Source organism: Platalea leucorodia (genome assembly GCF_965183815.1).
Source record: "Platalea leucorodia genome assembly, chromosome: W".
Classification (NCBI taxonomy): domain Eukaryota; kingdom Metazoa; phylum Chordata; class Aves; order Pelecaniformes; family Threskiornithidae; genus Platalea; species Platalea leucorodia.
Genome location: NC_138859.1, coordinates 10,184,198 through 10,211,621, shown reverse-complemented (window position 1 = coordinate 10,211,621; position 27,424 = coordinate 10,184,198). Strand labels below are relative to the sequence as shown.

At 39.8% G+C, this 27,424-nt stretch overlaps 1 protein-coding gene across 1 annotated transcript in view; it reads right to left on the bottom strand.

Moving 5' to 3' along the window:
- Positions 1 to 261: 261 nt before the first annotated feature.
- Positions 262 to 27,424, bottom strand: part of LRRC70 (leucine rich repeat containing 70) — a gene marked incomplete at both ends in the record, with an annotated part of 47,645 nt that continues 20,482 nt past the window's right edge. The window contains 8 exon segments of the mRNA XM_082334897.1: positions 262 to 426; positions 2,515 to 2,605; positions 2,607 to 2,895; positions 2,898 to 2,941; positions 2,943 to 3,064; positions 3,068 to 3,127; positions 3,131 to 3,220; positions 3,224 to 3,597. Of these exon segments, the coding sequence (XP_082191023.1) occupies positions 262 to 426; positions 2,515 to 2,605; positions 2,607 to 2,895; positions 2,898 to 2,941; positions 2,943 to 3,064; positions 3,068 to 3,127; positions 3,131 to 3,220; positions 3,224 to 3,597 (1,235 nt within the window).

Below are 27,424 nucleotides of genomic sequence, written 5' to 3'. Positions count from 1 at the left end.
ATCTATCATTCTTCATACACAGAAAAATCACACATACTCATGAAACAAGTTTGTAAACTCTAGCCAGGAGTCAATTTACATTTATGCTTTCAACCTTACAGCGAGAAAAAAAAAACCAAACAAAACCCAATTCTGCTCTTTATTTTTTAACACAAGTTATTTTCAGCTTTCATTAGGCTCTTCCATACAAGAAGGAAGGCTAGAGTTTTTTCATATTTTTTGAAAGGGAAATTGGACATACAAAATCTTGTTTCTGCTCATTTAGAAGCCTTGTAAAAATTCTTGTAGCTGTGCAACTATTTCTGTATCCACGGTTTCCATAAGTGCATGAAAACCTTGTTCTCCCAGTAATTCCTGCTGTGCCTTTAGCTTCTCATAGATGAACTGCTGCAATGACACAGTGTGTACAGGGTCCTTCAGTGCAAGCTGTGGAAAACATGTAAGAGAAAAAAATATAATAATGCACTAAAAAAATGTGACGGGTCGCCAGTTTGAAAAAGAGCTATTTACCACCAGCCTTTGGGTGCGGCCCGCCAGCCAATTCCTCACCCACCGCACAGACCACTTGTCTAGGCCATAACACATCAGTTTCTCCAGGAGGAGGCCATGGGGAACCGTATCAAAAGCCTTGGAGAAGTCCAGGTAGACAACGTCCACCGCTCGCCCCACGTCAACCGAGCAGGTCACTTTATCATAGAAGGCCACCAGATTTGTCAGGCACAATCTGCCTTTTGTGAGGCCGTGTTGGCTTTTCCCAGTCACGTGCTTCATTTGACTCATGATGGCCCCCAGGAGGATCCGTTCCATAACTTTCCCAGGGATTGAAGTAAGACTGATGGGCCTATAATTACCCAGATCCTCCCTTGAGCCCTTCTTGTAGATAGGGGTAACATTTGCCTTCCTCCAGTCCTCTGGGACATCCCCCGATCTCCACGGCTTCTCGAAGATTATGGAGAGTGGCCCCGCAATGACATCAGCCAGCTCTCTCAACGCCCTCGGGTGGATGGCGTCAGGGCCCATCGATTTGTAGGGGTCAAGCTCCTGTAATAATTCATGTACTAACTCCTTCTTCACTGATGGTGGGTCTATGTTTGGATCATCCTTAAAATTTGTATCATCATTTAAATTTTTTTTTTCCTCAAGAGTTTGAACATAGTAGCTGTAAATATGCTCACTTTTTTCACTGTGATGATTAATGAAGGCAGAGCAGAAAGTGCATTACAATAAATACATGAAGCATTGTTTTTTTCTCATTCCCCCAAATTTCTTGGCTTCATGATCCTGCTAAAAACTGATGTTTTGCTTGCTTATCCTTCAAGTTAGCTATGGAATTTCTATAGAAAGTTAATACCAATAAGTACTGCATACTAAAGATAAATATATAAGCATACTTTTTACTGCATATTTTACCATGCAGATACTTGTGTTATAGGTGAAAGATTCCTACAACAGGGGCAGAGGATAATATACCAGTCCATGTCAGATTTAAATGACATCTAATAAAATCAATAAACTTCAAAATATTCAGGAAGCAAATGATGATTCAGAACCCAAATTATACCATTTTCCATAATTCTATCAACCAGTTGATTTTAATCAGTGAAGGAATTTTAGAAAATTGAGTCTTTGATTTCTTGACATTTCAGATCACAATTAAGTTAACATCAAATCAAATGAGATAAATTACAATGATGACTGTTCAAACAATATGAGCTGTGCCTGACTTTCAGATGCTGTTTGACTGAGAAGCCTAATTTGGTCCAGTTCTGAATGTCCCATTGAATTCTGAGTTAGAGACTGCACTGGGTCAGTTTTGTTGTATCTGCCAGGCTGATAAACCCCATAATATTCTATTCTCTTTTCCCCATAGTTTTCCAGCACCTTTAGTTTCTGCCTAAACCGAATAATTTTACAGGTTAAGAACAGGATCACAGCACAAGCCAGAACAAAAAAGGCTAGTAAAATGTCAAAAGCCTGATTTAGCTTTCCAACCTGTTGTGTACAAAGTAGGGATGTTTTTAATGATACAGGAGCAGCATCTGTTGGAAATAAACCTTTTTCTTCTACAGTTCTGTTAACAGGTATAATCTGTGCTGGTATTTGCACTGGTAATGCTGATAATACTGTAGCTGCCCATGATGAAATTTCAGCAGCATTTTCTTCATAGGGCAACGGGTTAGGAGATGTAGCTGTAGTTCCTTCCCAGAAAGTAACATATTTAGTTTCCACACTGAAAAACTGCTCAAATGTGGTGTTCCTGTTTACTTTATGCCACGCCACCAGCAAAGTGGTAGTGCTGTGATGGATACCTACAGATCCTAGATTCCAGGTTGCTTCTGGGCTGGCAGTAGGGCTACTGCAGTTTGCAAAATGAGTCCACTTAATGTAATGCAACAGTCTACCATGCATACTGAGGGGATTTTGACACTGAATTTTTACAGAAATAAGAGACAATGATAGTCAATTAAGTAATCCAAGTATTTTGCAGCTGCGGTGCCAAGGATTATATTTTACCTGTAGATGAGTTAAAGACACTAAGGGCTTGAGCACTTCAGGTTGCAACTCTGTAATATTATTAAACGCTAAACTGAGTATTTTAAGTGACTCCCATTTTTTCAAAGGTACTATCGCCAATACTGGTTATTTTATTTCTGTCTAGCTGTAGATAAATTAAATTGTTCAATAAAGTAAAAGTGCTGAAATTTATATTTTCTAAATCATTATAACTTAAGATTAACTGGCTAATGTTGCTTAAGCCAAAAAAAATACATTTACAGCAATATGTAAATAGCTTTACACTTTTTAAAGACACATATCTAAGCTCGTTAAGTCCTTTAAATGCAAAAGGATGTATTGATCCAATGGGATTGTGAGACAAAGAAAGTCTTTCAAGATTTTGAGCCTTCTAATAGCATTTGATGGCACAAGTGTTAAACTGTTCAAGGAACAAATATGAAAGGTTTTCAAGATGATGAAATGCTGAATCTGATATCTGTGAAATCTTATTATTGGCTAGGTTAAGTGTTAAGAAAGTCCCACTTCCAAGGACACTGAGACAATTTCTTTAAAGTGTTAAATATCTAACAGAAAGGAGATCACTAAATAATCCCCTGGGAACAAAAGCTATTTAATTATTCTGAAGGTATAAACAATGAAGATTGGAAAGACCTTCAAAGGTTCCTGGATCCAGGCGTTTAATATTATTGTTATTTAGATGCAATTAGCACAGTTTGGGGAGGTCCACAAAAGCTTTTGGGTGTACATACAAAATACTGGAATTATCCACGTATAGTGCAGCAAGCTTCTGAAGGCCTCTTAATTCATTTGGAATGACATGCAATATATTATTCCAACTAAGGTATACAAGAATTGTAGTTTTTGGAAAGTTCTGCGGGATGCTCAAAAGCCCTAAGTTACAATAGTTAACTTGTCTCCCTGTGCAGAGCTGGCAAACAGCTGGACAGCCAAGAACCTCCTTCTGGAGCAGCAACAAAAGAAAAAAATTAAGGATATACAGGAATGCTCCTGGGCAGGGTGGAGAACTTTGCAGACCACACATATCCCTGTCTTTTGCCTTCACATTCATCTCTGACTTCGCTAGTAGAGATAGATTAAAAAAAATTGTAAATATTATTCATTTGAAAGTTTAAAGATTCTACTTTTACAGTCTTTAAAAAGCATTGCTTCAAGATTGGTATTTTATATATTCTCCTTTCATGCCAAATAAGCAGTTTCAAAATAAAACTTAAGGATCATAAGTTTGAACTACACTGAAAAAAATTTTCAAAGTAAATGAACAATGAAACAAATATGCTGCCAACCTAGCCAGAAAATATTTAATTGGTTACAGCATAAAAGTAACTAAGTTGTCAAAATAATGGTTTCTAGTAAATCCAAAATACTGCTTATTAACTATTTTTTATAGTTAAAAATGACTAGTAAATGTTTCAATAGCATTCAAGTAGAAATGCCAACTGAAAACAAGTTTCCTTTCACTGGTGGCTCATTTATAATTTGAATTTTACTTTTATAAAGCTGAGTTACATTAAAAATAAATAAAAACAATTCCTTACCCCAAATCTGAAGTTCATTATTTCTGTTATTTTGCCGTTTTGCAGTTCATTGGATTAATTTGACTATACTGATCTGTGAAACCTTTGTAAAAGCAGTATTGCTGCGTACTAGAGCTCTCACATTTTGCACCAGGATTTGCAACTGTTCGCTCAGGAAACTAAGAAAGAAGTGGTTAAAGTGAGGTTGCCATGGATATAGGAAGCCATTTTATCTGTGCTTCAGAAGTATTGTTGGAAAGGAAATCTCAATGATATTTTTTTTAGAGAAAACCAAGCTCTTAGTTTGTAACTGCTGCTGTGTTTTGTTTTGTTTTGGTTTCTTTTAAACTACTGTTTTTAACTAGGAGAGCTCAAAAGAGTTTTATCTAAGTTAGATATAACTTTTAGAATAAAGCATACCTATTTGTAACAGTACTATTGCTTTATCTATAAATCCTTTATCTTCCATCCAGAATCCAAAATGTTTTATTAAATCAATAGCAACATTTATACTGTTCTATCTCTGTCTGCAGAGTGTACTGGGTTTGCGTGGCAAGGTTTTGGTAGCGGGGGGATACAATGGTGGCTTCTGTGAGAAGATGCCAGAAGCTTCCCCATGTCTGACAGAGCCAGTGCCAGCCGGCTCCAAGATGGACCCGCTGCTGGCCAAGGCTGAGACAATCAATGATGGTGGTAGTGCCTCTGTGATAACATATTTAAGAAGGGGAAAAAAAACTGCTGCACAACCGCAGCCAGAAAAGAGAGAGAGAAGTGAGAATATGTGAGAGAAACAACTGTGCAGACACCAAGGTCAGTGAAGAAGGAGGGGGAGGAGGTGCTCCAGGCACCAGAGCAGAGATTCCCCTGCAGCCCCTGGTGAAGACCATGGTGAGGCAGGCTGTCCCCTTGCAGCCCATGGAGGTCCATGGTGGAGCAGATATCCACCTGCAGCCCGTGGAGGACCCCACACCAGAGCAGGTGGATGCACCCGAAGGAGGCTGTGACCCTGTGGAGAGCCCACACTGGAGCAGGTTTGCTGGCAGGACCTGTGGACCCATGGAGAGGGGAGCCCACACTGGAGTAGGCTCCTGGCAGGACTTGTGACCCTGTGGGGGACCCATGCTGGAGCAGTCTGCTCCTGAAGGACTGCACCCCGTGGAAAGGACCCATGCTGGAGCAGTTGGTGAAGGACTGCATCCCATGGGAAGGACCCATGTTGGAGAAGTTTGTGGAGGACTGTCTCCCGTGGGTGGGACCCCACGCTGGAGCAGGGAAAGAGTGTGAGGAGTCCTCCCCCTGAGGAGGAAGGAGCGGCAGAAACAACTTGTGATGAACTGACTGCAACCCCCATTTCCCCGTCCCCCCGCACTGCTCAGGGGAGCCCGGGAAGAAGGGAAGGGTGGGGGGGAAGGTTTTTTAAGGTGTGTTTAAAGCCAGCTTATCCAGACAGGTCTATGTACATTCTAAAAGCCACACCTTCGGTCCACAGCTTTAGTTTCCTTCAGAGTCCCTTGTGCAGATAAACACTTAGTGCAAACGTGCACTATAAATATCCCTCTCACTTAAGTACCTGAGATTACATCCTCAGTTTATCCATCACAGGGACTAAATACCTGCAAAGTCCAGTCACATCAAAGGGGGAAAGGGGAAACAACAAAATGAGATGGAAAGTTAGAGATTAAGCCTACAAATAGCAATGTAACTATAAAATCACGAAATATACTATAGGGTACGAAGAGTGTGAGGAATCCTCCCCCTGAGGAGGAAGGAGCGGCAGAGACACCGGGTAATGAACTGACTGCAACCCCCATTCCCTGTCCCCCTGCGCCGCTCAGGGGGAGGAGGTAGAGAAATCGGGAGTGAAGCTGAGCCTGGGAAGAAGGGAGGGGTGGGAGGAAGGTGTTTTTAAGATTTGGTTTTATTTCTTATTACCCTACTCTGATTTGATTGGTAATAAATTAAACTAATTTCCCCAAGTCGAGTCTGTTTTGCCCATGATGGTAATTGGTGAGTGATCTCTCCCTGCCCTTATCGCGACCCACGAGCCTTTCATTATATTTTCTCTCCCCTGTCCAGCTAAGGAGAGGGAATGATAGAGCAGCTTTGGTGGGCACCTGGCATCCAGCCAAGGTCAACTCACCACAGTGGGCTATGATACAACTTTCTTGTTTTGTTTTCAAATACCTACCCACCTTCTGCTCACATCATTCTCCAGATACAACCTCAGGTCAAAGTAATTCATCTGCTAACCTACTGCTTGGGTAGCATACACATCAACATTTAATCTCATTTCACCTAGCTACATCCAGTAACAACTGCTACGGACACATTATTAATGTTAACTTATCGGACATCAAAACCCTTTTTTGTTTTTCTCATTATCATCCAGATTATCTCAAAATTTCTGATTATCTCAAATATTGCAGACTCCTCCTAGTATTTCATATTCCTGCCAAGGTAAAAAAATCTTGATTTGCTGCTTCAGTTACTGAAAATTTCTCTGTTCCACAGAGTGCTATTCCACTCTCATATAATATAATAATTCCATCTACAAGAAGGGTCGGAAGGAGGATCCGGGGAACTACAGGCCTGTCAGCCTGACCTCGGTGCCAGGGAAGGTCATGGAGCAGATCATCCTGAGTGCCATCATGCGACACATGCAGGACAACCAGGGGATCAGGCCCAGTCTGCATGGGTTCATGAAGGGAAGATCCTGCTTCACTAACCTGGTCTCCTTCTATGACAAGGTGACCCGCTTAGTGGATGAGGGGAAGGCTGTGGATGTTGTCTACTTGGACTTTATAAGGCCTTTGACACCGTTTCCCACAGCATTCTCCTGGAGAAGCTGGCTGCTCATGGCTTGGATAAGTGCACTCTCCGCTGGGTTAAAAACTGTCTGGACGGCCGAGCCCAGAGAGTGGTGGTGAATGGAGTCAAATCCAGTTGGTGATCAGTCACGAGTGGTGTTCCCCAGGGCTCAGTATTGGGGCTGGTTCTGTTCAATATCTTTATTGATGATCTGGATGAGGGGATTGAGTGCACCCTCAGTAAGTTTGCAGATGACACCAAGTTGGGTGGAAGTGTCAATCTGCTGGAGGGTAGGAAGGCCCTACAGAGGGATCTGGACAGGCTGGATCAATGGGCCGAGGCCAACTGTATGAGATTCAACAAGGCTAAGGGCCAGGTCCTGCACTTGGGTCACAACAACCCCATGCAACGCTACAGGCTTGGGGAAGAGTGGCTGGAGAGCTGCCTGGCGGAAGAGCACCTGGGGGTGTTGGTTGACAGCCACCTGAACATGAGCCAGCAGTGTGCTCAGGTGGCCAAGAGGGCCAATGGCATCCTGGCCTGTATCAGGAATAGTGTGGCCAGCAGGACCAGGGAGGTGATAGTGCCCCTGTACTTGGCACTGGTGAGGTCGCACCTCGAGTACTGTGTTCAGTTTTGGGCCCCTCACTACAAGAAGGACATCGAGGTGCTGGAGCGTGTCCAAAGAAGGGCAACGAAGCTGGTGAAGGGTCTGGAGCACAAGTCTTATGAGGAGCGGCTGAGGGAACTGGGGGTGTTTAGCCTGGAGAAGAGGAGGCTGAGGGGAGACCTTATTGCTCTCTACAACTACCTGAAAGGAGGTTGTAGCAAGGTGGGTATCGGTCTCTTCTCCCTAGTAACAAGTGATAGGACAAGAGGAAATGGGCTCAAGTTGTGCCAGGGGAGATTTAGATTAGATATCAGGAAAAATTTCTTCACGGAGAGAGTGGTTAGGCATTGGAACAGACTGCCCAGGGAAATGTTACAATCACAGTCCCTGGAAGTATTCAAAAAACATGTGGATGTGGTGCTTAGGGACATGGTTTAGAGGTGGACCGGGCAGTTAGGTTAACAGGTTGGACTTGATGATTTCAGAGGTCCTTTCCAACCTTAACGATTCTATGTTTCTATGATTCTATGAATAGCAACATTGACTGTTACGAAGGGGATACACAGGCACAGAAACTGTAATACCAAATTAATAACCTAGCAAAAACATTCCTGTTTAATAAACCCACAGTACTAAACATTTATATATGCAAACATACATCACAACATCTATTTCAAAATTATGAAGCTGTCTTTGTAACTTATTTTCCTTTTTATCCTTGGCATTTATTATTTTTGATTAAATTATCAAGCAGGTTTTGCAACATGCTGATAAACAGTAAGAATTAAAATTATTTTTCCCATTGAGAAAAATAAGAATTTCCCATAAGAAAATAAGTTAGTCTCCCTTTTGTAAATCTTATTTGGCTTTAAACTCTAGTAAAATAAAATAACAGAAAGCTCATATGAAACTAAGAGCTCACTTTGAGAAATTGTTAAGAGTAAATTTCTCACCTAGTAGTAAACAATTAATGCACTAATGAACTGCATTTGTCATGCAAACTGACAAGAAAAAATAGTTTTCTACAGAATGAGCAGTAAGCCTGTGAACAAAACAATAACATAAAAAAGGTTGGCCATCAATGAAATCCACAGATGTGATATGCTGAGGAAAACTATATTTATAGCTTTAGCCTCTACTTTTCATTGCAATATTTAGTAAACTCTGTTCAAACTAGAAAAGCAATAAGAAATGTACTCAATATGAATGCAATTGAAACCAAAAGATTTAAAGAACTCAAACCAAAATAATTTCCCAAATTTCAACCAGAATAACTAATTCACCTCTAGAAATTGATTCAAAACTAAATCCAATTGTACAGCTTTCAGCAGCACACTGCCTGCTAGTTTAGGAGAAGCATGGGCACGCACTTAGCATTAGCAACTGATAGCTTCTACAAATTTTACAAAAAGAGAAGGCATAAACAATTAGTGCATTTCCTGAAAATTACTATAGAGAATACCATACACAAAATACAAATGATATTTCTTCTTTAAAAATACAAACATTCTTTATGCTACCTCACTAGACATTTCCTTAATATAAAAATTTGATGTGTTAAACCATCATTTACTCATTAGATTGTTTGAATTTGAAATGTTAATTTTTAAGACAATACTTATTTGCAGAAGTTCTTGTAGTGACATATGTTGTGTTGTTAACCACTTTTGGGATCTTATCTCATCATAATAGTCTTGAACTGTTAAGAAAAGTCACAAAAAATCTCAACTACTCTCAGGCAGTCTCAAATTTCACAGAGTATAGGGCAAAAAGATAAGTAGATGTACCAAAACAGCTCAGAACAAGCTGGAAACCACCTACAAATCTGTATTGATTATTTTTAAAAATCTATTACAATCTTGTGATTTTTGACTCATTTTTAATAATATGGTATACTTTAGTCACTGCTCAATCAATAACTAATTTGCAAACATGTAAACTGCACATTACAGAGGATAAAGATAAAAGGTTTGAAGAAAGCTATTTAGTCCATTATCATCTTTTGCTGTCTTCTATACAATTAAAAGGTTCAATTTTAGGGTAGATTATATTTAGAAGAGTTTTAGAAAAGACTTCTGAAATTCTTTATATAGGTCACAAACAAAAGCAAGATATCAGCAGCAATCAATCCCTTTTGACTGCAGTTTGTTTTCTGCAGCAGTTCAGCTGCATTTACTGACATAATCCCTTGCCATCAATTGTTACATTTTCCCTTGCAAACAAGCCTTATGGGTCTTATGGGAAATGACAATTTGTTCCTGACCAGTCCATAACAACAATTAGGTGTAGGGGAAAAATTAACGGAGATTCTGAACAAGGAAAGTTTAAAGAGTGCATCCTCTTGTCAATGCTATGACGTGACATACAATTAAGGAAGTCTTAGTACTATATGTAACACTTGAATGATGCAGACTCTGATACTCAGACTAAGACCAAACCCACATTTTTCACTCATGTCATTAAAACTGCACTGCTACCTGGCAGGCAAATTAAACAAATCCAAGGCCAAACATGGATGACAACTGCAAAAACATAATTTAAAGAGCTCGTTTTAATATTAATAGTCTATTAGATGTGTGAGTGAGCACACCTTTGACTAGAAAAATAAAAAAAGAGGAGGGGAAGATAGGGAAATGGCTTCAAAGGTACATCCTCCTTTCTTTATCGGGATGATAAAATGAGTTATGTAACAAATTCTGACTTTACATCCCAGACCTAGATTTTATTGCCATTGTGTTAAAGGAATGTTGGCAACCTCCCATTCAAGAATGAAAGGCATAGCATTAATAACACTTAACAGCAAAAGGGAAGTGCTTAGCTTTCAACATTGTGTCAAATGCTACCCGTGCTTACAGTTAGGTACCAGACCAAGCTAAGCTGATCACTGACACTATATTTTTCCAAATTCTGTTGTTTACATTTCCTATTAGAGACCAAAATATTCCTTTCACTCTTAAGCATCTTTCAGTAGTGTTGTGTTCTACCAAGATACACAGATGATAACTGAAGGAATAAAAAAAAAAAAATCTACTTTGCTAAATAGATCACTAAAAACTCTCAGTATCCCAAAATAAGGACTTCCAAAAACACTGTAATGCTGACATTATACAAAGTGACAAAAGCACAGTAAGCAAGCTGATTATGATTATTTCCAGAGATATATAGGTATGAGAAGGGGAAGTGGTACAATTTTAGCCACTTTTGTCTCAGAAAATAAAGAATGGTGAAGATATGTATCTCAAAATGTAGCACCTAAGACAGTGGTACCCACATCCTTTCCACAATGGCCTAAAGAAAATTTATGCTGCTGCTCCTGACCATGTTTGCTAGGCACTATTTTGGGGACCAAGTGCACATCTAATAAAACCCAGCTACATCTACTGTACTATACTAGAAGAGAACTCTTGAAGCTGTAGGATCACAGACAAGCAATTAAGATTGTAGACAAACTGGAATATGACTAAACTAGACCAGGAATTTGTGACATTTGCAAATGCACTCATCCTTAGGACTCCAGGTTGCTGTCACCTCTCATGTCTCATACCCTAGCTCAGATATGATTCTCCTCCACCAAACTTCAAGTCCTTTTGTGTTTTTCAAAAACCCCTCACCGTTCTAGCTATTGTGTGTCTATGCATACTTCCCTCAGGTGTTGAGCATGGAGACACCTTTACTCAATAAGTGTATCCTATTTGCCTAAATCTTGTTGCTGGAACCTACTATTATTCAGATCAGTTTAAAGACAAAGGTCCTTTAAAAAAAATGGCCCATATTTAGTAAAAAAAGGTTCACTTTATTTTATGAAGTACCAAGAGCTTTTAATAAATGAATGAAAATGCATGTGGACAGATATGAGTGGCAAGCAGGCAGTAAGAATACAAAATGTGGAAAATAATACAGATGCATATATCAGTCAGACAAAAAAAGTGCTAACACTGAGTGGCCAGACTCAGGTAGCAAATGCAGATAATTAGGTAATATTTAGTTTATGCGAAAAACCCAAGTAAAACCAGGAAATTGTTGTTTCTCTCACATATTCTCACTCCTCTCTTCTGGCTCCAGTTGCGCAGGTTTTTTTTTTTCCCCCTTCTTAAATATATTGTCACAGAGGAGCTACCACCATCGCTGATTGGCTCAGCCTTGGCCAGCGGTGGGTCCGTCTTGAAGCTGGCTGGCATTGGCTCTATTGGACATGGGGAAGCTTCTGGCATCTTCTCACAGAAGCCACCCCTGTAGCCTCCCCACTACCAATACCTTACCATGCAAACCCAATACACATATAGAGCAGAAATACATGGAAAATACTTGCATACATCATTTATTTATTTTACTAAATTAGAAATTATCAATTGTAGTTTAAATGCCTCTAAGAACACAAGACTCTCTACCTGTGTGAACCTGAGCTTGGTATGGTTATGGTTAGTGTAGGCTCTCCCCTACCCGAAGAAGTGCAGCTGAAGAGCTCTGGGACCTCCAGGTTGAATGAAACTCTTGCTTCTTGTTTGCAAGTTTGGGAGAAGAGGGAAGTTGCCAAGTCACATCTTAGACCAAGAAAAGCAAGAAAGGCTGAGGGAGGCTATATGAAAAGTGAATGCATTTTGTGCCCAGAAAAACTAAATTGGGTATTGGTGAGGAACATGCTGCTTCTCGTACTGAAATGGGGACAGATGTCACTGAACTGGCCAAATATGTCCTGAAGGGGTACATTTACCAGATAGCAGAGCTTTAGCTGTGCCTGAGACCAAGGGACTCCCAGGAGCAATGCTGCCCCACTGCAGGTTAGTGCTTAAACCCCTTTAGTGGCAGACATGGCTTTGTCTCTTGTGTTGGGAAGAAAATATTGGAGGCACCTGGGTTTTGATTGCCTATGAGACTGTGTTACACTTCCCAGTGATGTGACAGGATAATCCTTCCTCAGTATGCAGAGGGATTCAGTAGAGAAATGAACCCTTTACTGAGAACATATGGTCCATTAAGACCACTTTGAAAGACAGTGATGGAAATAACTGCAAAGCCAATTGCTGCTCTTAGGTGCCTTCTGGAGAGATGGCCGAGCACTGAAAAATTGCACCAAATGCTTCAGCTTGCAGAAAGATTCAGGGGGAGTTCCATGAGTGATTGCTGTGTAACGCTGCCAAAAAGATTTTTGTCAATCTTTGACTGATTTACATCAGCAACATCAATTTTAATCTTACTTTGCATTTTGTTGTTTAATTGTTTGCTAACAAAAGTTGTTTCCTCTTGACCGATAGCTATAAAGATGCTGATTTCAAATTAAATACTGCCTTTATAATAACATCAGTAATTTTTGGTAACCATAAGGTTATACAGAATCATTACATATTTACTTAAGAAAATACTTATTGGGATTTTAAAATTTCACAGTTTAATTATGTTGAAAAAATGAGAAATTGAATGTTTACTTTTCAGATTATTGGTGTTTTTCTTGGTGAATATTTGTCTGCCTACATTTGGGTGGATGTTGGAGATCGATTAAAATACCCTGAAAATAATGTTTTAAAATAATTGTAAGAACTTCAGTAAAACTATCTTAAATATGATACAGAAAGAAAAAGGTAAGGTTATTAAAATTAACATTGCACATAAAACTAGTAGGCATATTAAATAAAAAAAACATCTGTAGTTAGTTGATAAATGTTACTGACCATGCTCTTCAGATTTGTTTTATAAATGATGACATTTCTTTGTTTCCCACATTTTTAGTCAAAAGTGAAGTGGGGCAGTAGCTTTCCAGTGTTCTCATTTCCTGGTGAGCTAGTTCAAATGAAACAGCATACATATACATTGCCCTGTGAGTGTACATATACACAGAGGCAAAAATTTTTGCCTGGAGAAGATGTTTGTGTACTTGCCCACACAGAAGGTATAAACTGCAGAGCACGTCATCCTCACACCCAGCTTGGTGTGGAGTTGCTCCCTTACAACCAAAAGACAGTTTCTATCTGTATGAGCTCCTTGATCAGCCTGGGATTCATTCCTGTGATGGTGGCACTCTTTTCCATGTCTCATGCGGGTGAATGCTGTTCCCACCTGTGCTATCATACAGAAGCTTTGCTCTAGCCCTGACTCAAGAGGGGTCTGGGCTCAGTACTGAGATCCCTAGGAGAGGCCCAAGCCTCTCTGAGCTGTTTGGAAGGAAACCTTGTGTTCTCCCCACAGCTTGACCTGGAAGCTCTGTGGGATGGACTGCCTATAACACAATCTCAGCTCTCCCACTTTTCCTTCGATGAGGAAGGCAGACAATGTCTCCAGGAGCCTTTGACAGAGAAGAAGAGAAGGTGAAGATTTGGTCCTAGCCTGTGTACCAAGTGGTGGAGAGATATTAATGCTAGCAGAAAAGGTCTCTATGGATAAGCACATATGCTGTCTCGTGCAAAAGGACATCACGCACCGAGCACCTCCAGTGACTTGACAACACATCTCTCAAACTTTTATGCCTCTGTATGCTCTTATCAGGTCAAGTTTAGCACTTCAAAAATCTCTCATTTCAATTTCTCAGTGACAGTTCAGGGATCTGATTTCTTTAAGGCTTGAACAGTAAATATAGCATCTCATGGGCAGTTCTCCTTGATCTGTGGAATTTTGTTGTGATTGATATGACTGCAGGATGATACTTAATTATTCCTACCACAGTACTCTCTAGCCCTTCCGCAGCTGTCCTTGTACTGTTCTTCTTTGAATGGAGAATAACAGACTGAAAATAAGGCAAAGTGAATGTTTGATACACCTACATCTTTATTGCCTGCAATTTGACTTTCCAGTTGAATCTTTCTACACTGCTTCTTAAGGTTCTTTTAAAAATTCCACATCACAATAGCAATCTTCTTGTAATTTGTTCGCATCTATGAAATTAATTTCAATATATATCAGAGATTTTTTGCGTTAGTCTGTAGCACAATACAATCTAAACTGGAAGTGCTTAAGCATTATTAGTTTTATAAATCCTTCTTTTAAGTGATCTACTCAAACACACCCCCCAGGGGGACAGCCTGCTTCACCATGGTCTTCACCACAGACTGCAGGGGAATCTCTGCTCCAGCGCCTGGAGCACCTCCTCCCCCTCCTTCTTCACTGACCTTGGTGTCCGCAGAGTTGTTTCTCTCACATATTCTCACTCCTCCTGGCTGCAGTTGCGCAGGTTTGTTTTTTTTTTTTTCCCCCTTCTTAAATATGTTATCACAGAGGCACTACCGCCGTCACTGATTGGCTCAGCCTTGGCCAGCGGCGGGTCCATCTTGGAGCTGGCTGGCACTTGCTCTATTGGACATGGGGAAGCTTCTGGCATCTTCTCACAGAAGCCACCCCTGTAGCCCCCCCGCTACCAATACCTTACCACGCAAACCCAATACACATATAGAGCAGAAATACATGGAAAATACTTGCATAGATTATTTATTTTACTAAATTAGAAATTATCAATTGTAGTTTAAATGCCTCTAAGAACATGAGACTGAGTGAACAGTCATTACTAGAGTTTCTCAATTCTTACAATAGGAAAACTATGGCAATGGCAAAGTCAGTTTCCCCCCCAAACAGCCAAGACAGCTTGCAAAATGATTTTACTTTACATTTAAAAGCCTGCATCTTAAGGAATAAACAATATCTTGTACTGTTAAAAAATTACTTTCAAAGTTGATTATGGTTCAAAATTACTATTTACAATTTCAGTAACATTAAAAAGTGCTTAGTATTTCTGAAGTTGTTGTTACTTATTTCTCTGAGAGATGCTATAATACATTTGCCAAAAACTAATTTGCAAGTGTATCAAAATTAACTGGATACCGTAATAAGCTCATTATTTTTTTATCTTTTGTTACTGTTTTTAATTTCAAAAGAAGCTACAGATTTCTTCTTATTAAACTGAGCATCTACCAATATAACAGTATTTTGTTTTTTAAATAGGCAATTCTACAAAACGCCCACATTTACCTGAAAACGTTAACCCAGACTAATACCTTTTTGAATAGGGGGCAATGAATTTATTACAGTCTTAAATCAGAAGACATTTTAATAATCCACTCTCCAGTTCTGTGTCTTCCCTTCAACTGCAAATTGTTCAAACAAACTAACTTTTTTGTGTTCTGTACCTCAAAAAGTACATTGCTAAGTAATATTACTTGGTTTAATCTTGGAAATAGTTAACTCAATAAATAATGGGAGCCAAATATTGATATCTGAAAGTCTTCAACTCGGAAAAAAGCAAAGGTTTTGATCAAAAAAATCAAGAGTATAGCAAATTCCACCCACTGATTCTGCTGATAAAAGTATTTTTTTCTCCTGATAGTACTGTAAGGTTCACCACAGTTAAAGCATATTGGATTTTACTCCTTTTTATGCACCATGGAAATTTGTTGAAGACAGAGAGAGAGAAAAGGGAGAACTTAAGACATCTAAGCAAGGAAAAACTTAAAGCCTCTCCTATCTCACATAAAGCATTCTCACATCTTTCAGCTCTTCATATTAGTTATGTCAATTAGAAAAAGAAGAAAAAGAAGGTCAAGTCAATCTTCTCCTTTGTGCTGGTTTTGGCTGGGATAGAGTTAATTTTCTTCATAGTAGCTAGTATGGGGCTATGTTTTGGATTTGTGCTGGAAACAGTGTTGATAACACAGGGATGTTTTAGTTACTGCTGAGCAGTGCTTACACAGAGTCAAGGCCTTTTCTGTTTCTCACACCACCCCACCAGCGAGTAGGCTGGGGGTGCACAAAATGTTGGGAGGGGACACAGCTGGGACAGCTGACCCCAACTGACCAAAGGGATATTCCATACCATATGACGTCATGCTCAGCAATAAAACTAGGGAGGAGGTTGACATAGGGGCCACTGCTCAGGGACTGGCTGGGCATCGGTCAGTTGGTGGTGAGCAATTGTTTTAATTTGCATCACTTGTCTTTCTTGGGTTTTATTTCTCTCTCTTTGTTATTTTCCTTTTCATTGCAATTATTATTATTATTTTATTTAAATTATTAATTTTTTTATCTCAACTCACGAGTTTCTTTCTCACTTTTACCCTTCCAATTCTCTTCCCCCGTCCCACTGCCGGGGGAGAGAGTGAGCGGCTGTGTGGTGCTTAGTTGCTGGCTGGGGTTAAACAACGACATCCTGCCCTTTCAGTTTGTTTTTCTCTGGTGCAGGTACACTTAAAAAGGAGTAGTATAAGTGTCTTAAAGCACAACAAAAAACCCCAACACCTACAATGGATCTAAGTGTATAGTCATAGCAACTTTTCAGTGTTAATAGTGAAGGAATGGCAGAATAAAATTTGTGTTATTTTATTAAAATAAACACTAGATGACAGAATAAGTGATGAATATGTTGCTTTAACTTTTGTGCTACTATGTTACTATGTACGGATTTTTAAAATAGCTGCCAAAGACCTATTAGATGCTCTTAAAACTAGAGAAAGTGAGAGCAGCATCAATATGAGAAAACTGGGCCAGATAACAGAAGGTACTTTCCTGTTCAAAAGGAAAAGTAGAGAGTAGTTTAAAAGAGTAACTCTTACCTCCCCATCTATAATCCCCCTGAATACTGATGGCAGAAGGGATTGAAACACTTGAGGACCCAAAACAGGGTTTACTTTTAGGATGTTTTCCACAACCTTAAGAACAAAAGCAAATTAGACAATTAGTAAAGTACATTTAAAAATCTTAACTGTAGCTTTAAAACTACATATACTGGTCTATATATAAAGTCCTGGTAGGATGTTTACCATTAAATACCAGCAAAACCCAGGACTGTCGAAAGTATATTCTAGTGAAGTACTCTGCAAACCTGATTTGCATAACGGGCCTGATGAAAACTGACATGCCAAGTGAAAGCCACCTAAGCCAAACACCTCCTCATCAGTCTCCTCCTGGCCCTAGCAAAGCTGGCCAGCCCTGGCTCCAGGAAAAGAAGCTTGATGAGGTGGGTTGAGAGGGAGGAGTGCCAGCAGTTTAAGGCTTATTTCCATAGCTTTGCCCTGTCACTTTTTTGAAGAACCATCGATTAGGACCTACCATCTCTTTGCAGGTGATCAAATAAGATGTGCTATTCTCAGTACACACACACCCCCCCACACCACCACCCCCCCGTTCCCAGTTTTTACTTTCTTCTCTGCTCTTTTTTTTCTTCCCCCATGTCCTGGTTTCAGCTGGGATAGAGGTAATTTTCTTCCTAGTAGCCGGTATGGGGCTGTGTTTTGGGTTTAGGATGAGAACAATGTCGATGATGATACACTGATGCTTTGGTTCTTGCTAAGTAGTGCTAAGCTGTCGCTAAATAGGTGCTAAGTGGCGCTCACACCAGTCAAGGACTTTTCAGCTTCCCCTGCTCTGCCGGGGGCACAAGAAGCTGGGAGGGGGCACAGCCAGGACAGCTGACCCAGACTGGCCCAAGGGCTATTCCATACCATATGACGTCATGCTCAGTATATAAGCTGGGGGAAGAAGAAGGAAGGGGGGACATTGGGTATGATGGCGTTTGTCTTCCCAAGTAACCGTTATGCGTGATGGAGCCCTGCTTTCCTGGGGATGGCTGAACACCTGCCTGCCCATGGGAAGCAGTGAATGAATTCCTTGTTTTGTTTTGTTTGCGTGCGCAGTTTTTGCTTTGCCTATTTAACTGTTCTAATTTATTTTACTTCAATTATTAAACTGCTCTTATCTCAACCCACGAGTTTTCTCCCTTTTACCCTTCTGATTCTCTCCCCCATCCCACCAAGGGGGGAGTGAGCAAGCGGCTGCGTGGTGCTTAGTTGCTGGCTGGGGTTAAACCACGACACCCCATGAGCTGTTCCCTGAAGAATTTTTTTTTCCTGTGTTCTTCAGGCTTTCTTCTCCCCAGCTGTTTGGGCTCTCTCCTTGTACCAAGGGGAAGAGGCTGTGAGAATAATGGGCTGATACCTATCCACTCCTATGGAGAGTAAGGACAGACACCACACATCTATGCACAGATGTGTATAAAAAAGAAAGAATGGGGTAAGTATATAAAGGAACCTCCCTTAAATGCTCTTCTCAGTCTCCACCTACTTTGAGCTCAGGGGGACTTCCTCAAGGAACTATTCTTCTGTGCTCTTGTCCAGTCTCCCCTGAATCCATGTGTATGTAAAAATCCTGCTGCTTGAAGACAGCTTTGCTTTTTTTTGTTTTTTTTTTTTTTTTCTTTTTTCTTTTTGAACCTTGTTCCTACTAGCTTCATTTAATGGCCCCTATTTCTTGCCTTGAGAGAGATGTTAAGCAGTTGACCCCTTTCACTGCCTCTCAATTTTGTAGACCTTTAACATATTATTATATGGGGGGGAACCATAACTTTTCCCCCACTCATATCTTCTGGGAACTGGAAGTTTTGGCTAACCCATTTGTTCCTTGTACAGAATCTTTTCAAACCTTTAATGGTCTCTCTCAGATAATTAGAAAATCAAGTCACATCACGATTCAGTAATCTTGAAATAAATAGTCTTATCAGTCCAAATTAATGTTTTTCAACTTTATCCATTTATTTACTGTTCTAATGTCTATTTTCAATCCAGTCAAAGCTGCTTGTAAGAAAATATTTCAGAGAACGCTCCCAGGTGTTTCTCTTCCCAATATTTATCTTAGGGTATTTTTGTTTAACAAGTCAGCAGTGATGCCTGACAAAATGTTTTCTTTTTTATAAAAATACTTAAATGGATTATATCTCAGTTATCCCTCTGCAGGTAGGCATACTAGGAAGGTGTTCAAAGTATACTGGACAAACCTTGTGGGTAATGCAAGGTCACACTGGGAGCCAAGTGGATAAATGATACTATATTAGCAACATCATTCCATTTTAGGGATCAGATTACAAGCTGCTGCATCAAACATTTGCCCAACTATAGACTCTAAATAATAGTATTAATAGAGATGAATTGACATTTTAAACTACAGAACTAGAGTCCTTAAGCTCCTCACAGCAAGAACTACAAATGGAGAGGACTATCAACTTCTCTTGCTTTCCTTTCCTGGGATTCTGCAAGTAGTTGTGTGGGCTCTAATTTTTGCCTCCATTACATTTATAATGAAGTGAAATCAAGTTCAAGATTTTATAAGCAACACAGAGTTCCAACTACAGCCACTGGAAACATAAAATGTAATATGCTACAGTTACTACTCAACTATCTTTCAGTGCATACTCCAATTTTATTTCCTCCTGAAATTCTTCAAAAGGCACACTTAAAGTATCACGTTTAATAGTTTAAAAGCTTATGAATTACATAACATGTTTCATAATACCACTTGAATTTTGTGTGAAAATAGTTTTTCAAATACTTTGAAAAGCCTCTAGCAACTCTGTTTAAGCAGTTGTTGCCATTACAATAGCAGTTCATGACAAAAACAAAGATTGGTTGGACACTGTCATGGTACAAATGCAAGTACACTACACAAAGGAATGTGATAAAGCAAGCACATACATCCAACATTCAATAAAGACTGGAAAAGCTTGGCTCTAGACCTATTAAGTTCCAACGATCATACAGAAATGCAGCAAAAAACCCCAAAAGTGAATCTTGATCCTTTAGTGCTTATTTAATCATAAAATCACCTAAACAGTTTTTATAATAATACACATGTATGCAGACTCATTACTTAACCCTTATCTTGCCAGTTATTCAAATGTATAGTTATGAAAATTGAACTGTATGATTATTTTTTTATTGTATTGAAAGCTGAAAAGGAAAATTAATATATCAAAAAATTAGTAGATATAATAATGTTGTTTGTATGAGCAAAGGAATCAATACTGGCTGATAGGGTACAGACAAAACTCACAATTTGGATGGCTAGATACAGCAATTAAATAATTACCTTACTTTTCACATTTTGATTAGAAACACTCAAAATGAACCTAGATTATTCGTACACAAGTATAATTTTGGCTTTTTTAGGGTTAAATAATTTCTTCATGTTACATTTTCATCCAAATAATGAAAAATATTTTTTCTGAATTCTGAACCAAGCTGAAAACTGAATTATGACAGCTTCTAAAACTCATTAATTAGATTAATTTTGCCTTTTTATTTTGTAATTAGAAGTGTGAGTATCTTATATGTTATACTTTTGTACTCTTCTCCATTCCAAAATTCAATTAGAATTGAACAACTCTATAACTTCCATGAGTCCACTGATAGCCAAAGATTAAATCAAGTTACTTTGATCCAAACACAATCCTTGCTTTGCAACTTAATGCTCTCAAGATTTTCTATGAATAGCATCTTCTTTGCAATGCAGTGACTGGTCATCTGGCTGTTTAAGTGTGCTGTTGCCAGGCTGTAGAATAAACTATTTTCATGAGGGTCGAAGCCCTCACTAACCTCCTTTCTCTAGTAATCTAGAAAATAATCAAATGGGAAAGATCTCAGGGACTCTCAATCTAAATCCATCTGTACAAACTCAGACTCAAACTAGCTTAGAACTCATTTACCTAAGGACAACACCTTGGAATCACATGAAGTAAAGAAAGGATTGCAGAGAGGGTACAGTAACAGTGTTAGATAATTATCTTTTAGGGTGCTATATTTGGGGCTATACTAACCTCCTCTTGGGAAAATTAGTATTTTTTAAAAATATATTTGTGTGCACATGTACATATGCACTCTCTATAGACACACACACACACACACTTTAAATATGTAGCTTAAAACACCACTGACTCCAATGACAACGTGTGCTAAATAAGCTGGTTTTTTTCCTACATGTTCTACATTCATCATACTTGAAAATATTACTCTAACCTGACAAAACATTACGAAGAATAAAGATGTCCAGAGATGAATATCTGGGTATTAACATTATTTTCATTAGACTCTACCTTTAAAACTTGAACTTGACCTTCGGTAGTTATGTCCTTTAAGAGTTCACAAAATGACTGGCATAAGTCAGCAGCATACATCTGAAATTAAATGAAAAAAAAAGGTATTATGCAAACATGTTTTATATCTGGGTATATATTTCAAAACTCAACACATTAGGGATTACATATGGCCAAAGATTCAGCTTCTCTTCAAAGATCATATTTGCTACAAGGCTCATCTTTCCTGAACCAATTAAAATCTAATCAAAGTGTTGTTTGGTTGGTTTTTTAAGTTGCAGGTTTTTTAAACAATCAATGAGTTTTCTAATTAAGAAGATTTGAGAAGAAGGCATAATATCTCTAGTTCATTTCCTGCTAGAACTTATGATCATAATTTTAACATGGCAGGATAATTAACAGAGTAAATAGTACTACTCTGCATAGGACCTTTTCAGGTACCAAAGTACTAAATCAAGCCACAAAACATTAATTCTAAATAATAATCTTTCTCAAATATGATTTGATTGAGTGTCCACCATGTGCCATAAAGAGCTAACATCAGAACAATATGCTTGTATACACATAAATGATTAAGAGTATAAATGTCTGTGTGTACGATGTTTCCCAACATGATGAAAAAAAACCAAACCAAAAAACAGTCAGCCAGTAAGGAACTAAGGTGCTTTATATAATGGTAACATACCTCTAAAAATTCAGATGATGATAAGAAAATACAAGCATTGATGATCTTAAAGCAATTTTTTAAGTTTTCTGAACTCAGCTCTGGAGAAAAAAAGAAAAAAAAAAAATCACAATTCAGAACATCACCATCACATTGAAATACAACTAAAATAATTCACTTCTAAAAGTCTTTCTCCTCACACAGCATTTAAGTGCCAGATGCCTACAAATAGAAAAAATTATCTTAAATTCAGTACCATTCAGGTTCTGTCTCCCTGCTAGAGACAATAACAAAAGAGGGATGATAACAGCTCTCATGTTCTCAAATGGAAGCACAAGACTTCAATAGCCAATGCTAATAAAAAAAAAAATTAAAAAAATCAAGTTTTGGATGTGATAGTGGGCTAAGAAGATATTAAAGATAGAACAAATGAAATGCATACTTAAGAGACCTGCAATTACTGATTGTGGTGGTTTATCCCCAGCCAGCAACTAAGCACCACACAGCCGCTCGCTCACTCCCCCCACCCCAGTGGGATGGGGGAGAGAATTGGAAGGGTGAAAGTCGGAAAACTCGTGGGATGAGATAAGAACAGTTTAATAATTGAAGTAAAATGACATAGAATGGTAGTAGTAGTAGTAATAATAATATAATACAGTAATAATATACAAAGCAAGTGATACACTCTACAATTGCCCACCACCCGCCGACCAATGCCCAGCCAGTCCCCGAGCAGCGATCACTGCCCCCCCGGCCAACTTGCCCCAGTTTATATACTGAGCATGACGTCATATGGTATGGAATAGCCCTTTGGCCAGTCTGGGTCAGCTGTCCTGGCTGTGCCCCCTCCCAGCTTCTTGTGCACCTGGCAGAGCATGGGAAGCTGAAAAGTCCTTGACTGGTGTGAGCGCCACTTAGCACCTATTTAGCAACAGCTTAGCACTACTTAGCAAGAACCAAAACATCAGTGTGTTATCAACATTATTCTCATCCTAAATCCAAAAAACAGCACTATACCAGCTACTAGGAAGAAAATTACCTCTATCCCAGCTGAAACCAGGACAGTATCCACCCCTTATTCATAGAATCATAGAATCATAGAATCGTCAAGGTTGGAAAAGACCCTTAAGATCATCGAGTCCAACCGTTAACCCAACACTGCCAAGTCCATCTATATCAAGTCCTCGAGCACCACATCTTTCCGTTCTTTAAATACCTCCAAGGATGGAGACTCAACCACTTCCCTGGGCAGCCTGTACCAATGCTTGACCACCCTTTCAGTGAAGAAGTTTTTCCTAATGTCTAACCTAAACCTCCCCTGGCGCAGCTTGAGGCCATTTCTTCTCGTCCTATCACTCGTTACTAGGGAGAAGAGACCAACCCCAACCTCACTACAACCTCCTTTCAGGTAGCTGTAGAGAGCAATAAGGTCTCCCCTCAGCCTCCTCTTCTCCAGGCTAAACAACCCCAGCTCCCTCAGCCGCTCCTCATAAGACTTGTGCTCTAGACCCTTCACCAGCTTCGTTGCCCTTCTTTGGACATGCTCCAGCACCTCGATGTCCTTGTAGTGAGGGGCCCAAAACTAAACACAGTACTCGAGGTATGGCCTCACCAGTGCCGAGTACAGGGGCACTATCACCTCCCTGGTCCTGCTGGCCACACTATTCTTGATACAGGCCAGGATGCCATTGGCCCTCTGGGCCACCTGAGCACACTGCTGGCTCATGTTCAGGTGGCTGTCAACCAACACCCCCAGGTCCTTTTCCGCCAGGCAGCTCTCCAGCCACTCTTCCCCAAGCCTGTAGCGTTGCATGGGGTTGTTGTGACCCAAGTGCAGGACCTGGCCCTTAGCCTTGTTGAATCTCATACAGTTGGCCCCGGCCCATCGATCCAGCTTGTCCAGGTCCCTCTGCAGGGCCTTCCTACCCTCCAGCAGATCGACACTTCCACCCAACTTGGTGTCATCTGCAAACTTACTGAGGGTGCACTCAATCCCCTCGTCCAGATCATCAATGAAGATATTGAACAGGACCAGCCCCAACACTGAGCCCTGGGGAACACCACTCGTGACAGGCTGCCAACTGGATTTGACTCCATTCACCACCACTCTCTGGGCTCAGCCATCCAGACAGTTTTTAACCTAGTGCAGAGTTCGCTTATCCAAGCCGTGAGTAGCCAGTTTCTCCAGGAGAATGCTGTGGGAGACAGTGTCAAAGGCCTTATAAAGTCCAGGTAGACAACATCCACAGCCTTCCCCTCATCCACTAAGTGGGTCACCTTGTCATAGAAGGAGATCCGGTTAGCCAAGCAGGACCTCCCTTTCATAAACCCATGCTGGCTGAGCCTGATCCCCCAGTTGTCCCACATGTGCTGCGTGATGGCACTCAAGATGATCTGCTCCATGACCTTCCCCGGCACTGAGGTCAGGCTGACAGGCCTGTAGTTCCCTGGATCCTCCTTCCGGCCCTTCTTGTAGAGGGGCGTCACATTTGCTAACTTCCAGTCATCTGGGACCTCCCTGGTTGACCAGGACTGCTGGTAAATGATGGAGAGTGGCTTGGCAAGCTCCTCTGCCAGCTCCCTCAGTATCCTCGGGTGGATCCCATCTGGCCCCATGGACTTATGAGCATCCAGGTGGAGGAGCAGGTCGGTGTCTATTGCCTCTTCGATTATTGGGGCTTCATTCTGCATCCTATCTCCATCTCCCAGCTCAGGGGGCTGAATACCCTGAGGATGACCAGTCTGACTATTAAAGACTGAGGCAAAGAAGGCATTAAGTACCTCAGCCTTCTCCTCATCCTTTGTGGCAACGTTTCCCTCTGCATCCAACAAAGGAGGGAGATTCTCCCTGGCCCTCCTTTTGTTACTGATATATTTGTAAAAACATTTTGTTATGTTTAATTTCAGTGGCCAGTTTAAGTTCTAGCTGGGCCTTCGCCTTTCTAATCTTCTCCCTGCATAACCTCACAACATCCTTGTAGTCCTCCTGAGTCACCTGCCCCTTCTTCCAAAGGTGGTAAGCTCTCCTTTTTTTCCTGAGTTCCAGCCAAGGCTCTCTGTTCAGCCAGGCCGGTCTTCTCCCCCGCCTGCTTGTCTTTCGGCACATGGGGACAGCCTGCTCCTGTGCCTTTGAGACTTCCTCCTTGAATAACATCCAGCCTTCCTGGACTCCTTTGCCCTTCAGGACTGCCTCCCAAGGGACTCTCTCAACCAGGCTCCTAAACAATCCAAAATCTGCCCTTCTGAAGTCCAGGGCAGTGGTTTTGCTGACCTCCTTCCTTACTTCTCCAAGAATCAAAAACTCCATCATTTCATGGTCGCTGAGCCCAAGATGGCCTCTGACCACCACATCACCCACCAGGCCTTCTCTGTTCATAAACAGCTGGTCTAGCAGGGCACCTCCCCTGGTTGGCTCGCTTACCAGCTGCATCAGGAAGTTATCTTCCACACACTCCAGGAACCTCCGAGACTGCTTCCTCTCTGCTGTGTTGTATTTCCAGCAAATATCTGGTAAGTTGAAGTCTGCCATGAGAACAAGGGCTAGAGATCGTGAGACTTCAGCCAGCCGCTTGTAGAACGCTTCATCTGTTTCTTCATCCTGGTTGGGTGGTCTATAACAGACTCCCACCAGGATATCTGCCTTATTAGCCTTCCCTCTGATCTTTACCCATAAGCACTCAACCTTATCATCACCATCATTGAGCTCTAGACAGTCAAAACACTCTCTAACGTATAGGGTAAGGTACACAGATAAATTACAACAGTAAGGGAAAACTATACAAATTATAAACTTCTTGTTATTAGGCATTTATTATATAGTTATTACCATGATGATTGCATGACTTTGCTCATATATACTAATGGTTAGTAACAAAAAGGTGCCCAGTATAAGGCAATTATGGTATCAGACAATAGCTCTTTTTGCAAAAGCAATAATCCTTTTCTACTTACTAACAAGAAAGTCATAGCTACACTTAAAAATCCAGATCCTTTTAAAATTATACCTTTGAGTGAAAAATATATTGATACAGTCTTCAAAAAATGCAAGGAAAAGTAATAAGAAGGATAAGTTCTAAGCCATAATGGTTAATTTTCATTCAAGTCAAGCTTTATGCTATCTTTATACTTCCTTTTAAGTGACCTCTATCAGTTTTAGACTACAAGTTACGATATCATATCACTCCTGTAGTACTTCAGACTTTATATGACCCATGTAATTTTCTTTGAAGTTCTGGGCAGGAAATGTAACAATCTGCTTCTAAAAATGCTTTTTTGGTATTTATAGATTATACAATCAAGAAAAAAACCCACACACTTTCATTTACCGATAGCACCTAGAAAGACTTAAATTATCACTCAAGGTTGTTTAGATGAAACTGTTTCACCTAACATTGCAATGATTTAGAAGCATGCATGGAATCATCACATCTCCAATGAAGTCTAGTAGCTGGGAATTAAGAATAAACACATTAACACAACCACTTCCTGTTGTCTGATCTCCACTGCCATAGACACTAACCTACTAGTTTTATATAGTGAGATTTAAAATAATGCCTAAGTTCCCTATAACACAGCTTTTACACTAATCTAGACAAATACTGAATATTCATCTCAAAATAATAAAATCAGGTAGGATTTATCCTAAGATCAAACATTTGCAACAATTTCCTAGGGTGTTTTTTTTTTTTTTTTCTTTCCCCCCCCCTATATAACACAAGTACTCACTATATCCCAAATCAAAGACCTAACGTTCTAAGTACAGCAGACAAAGGGGCTGATTTATTGTTTCATTGGTGACTCAGAACTGCACACTAAGTCTTATTTTCAAAGGTAATTTATAGCATTCAGGAACAAAATCTGAATGACTTTTTACCAAGATTTAGGCTCTAAGATATTTTTACATGAAATTAAATTATGCCTAAAAACATTTTGGGTAAAGTTTATAAAAAATTTCTGCAATAGTAAAAGTTTTTCTGCAGGGAACTATTTCAGTTATTAATCTGAAGCCACTAGATGACGTTTTAGGAAAATAAATTTCTATGATGTCTAGCTTTTTTAAATACACAAATGCAGTATATAATTTCCAGACATACAAGCATAATTGAATCATTTCTAAAACTTGCAAGCTACTGTTAAAAAAAAAATCTAGTATCAATTAAACATAGCTTGTACAATAACTCACTTTCAGAGATAACAGAAAGCACCTAAAAGCCTGTTTTGTAAAGAAACAAACCTGTTCAACAATATTATTTCATTTACATTGTGAGCTCATGAGGGCCCTTCCCTTAATTATATTTTCCCTCAATCATATGATATACATATTCCAAGAGCAGCAAACATTCAATTCATTACTTACTATAAAAATGTTTAATTAAGCTTTTGACATCACAAACAAAACGAAGAAAAACAGATTCACAAGGATGAACTCCTCAAATACAGAAGCTTATGATAAGAAA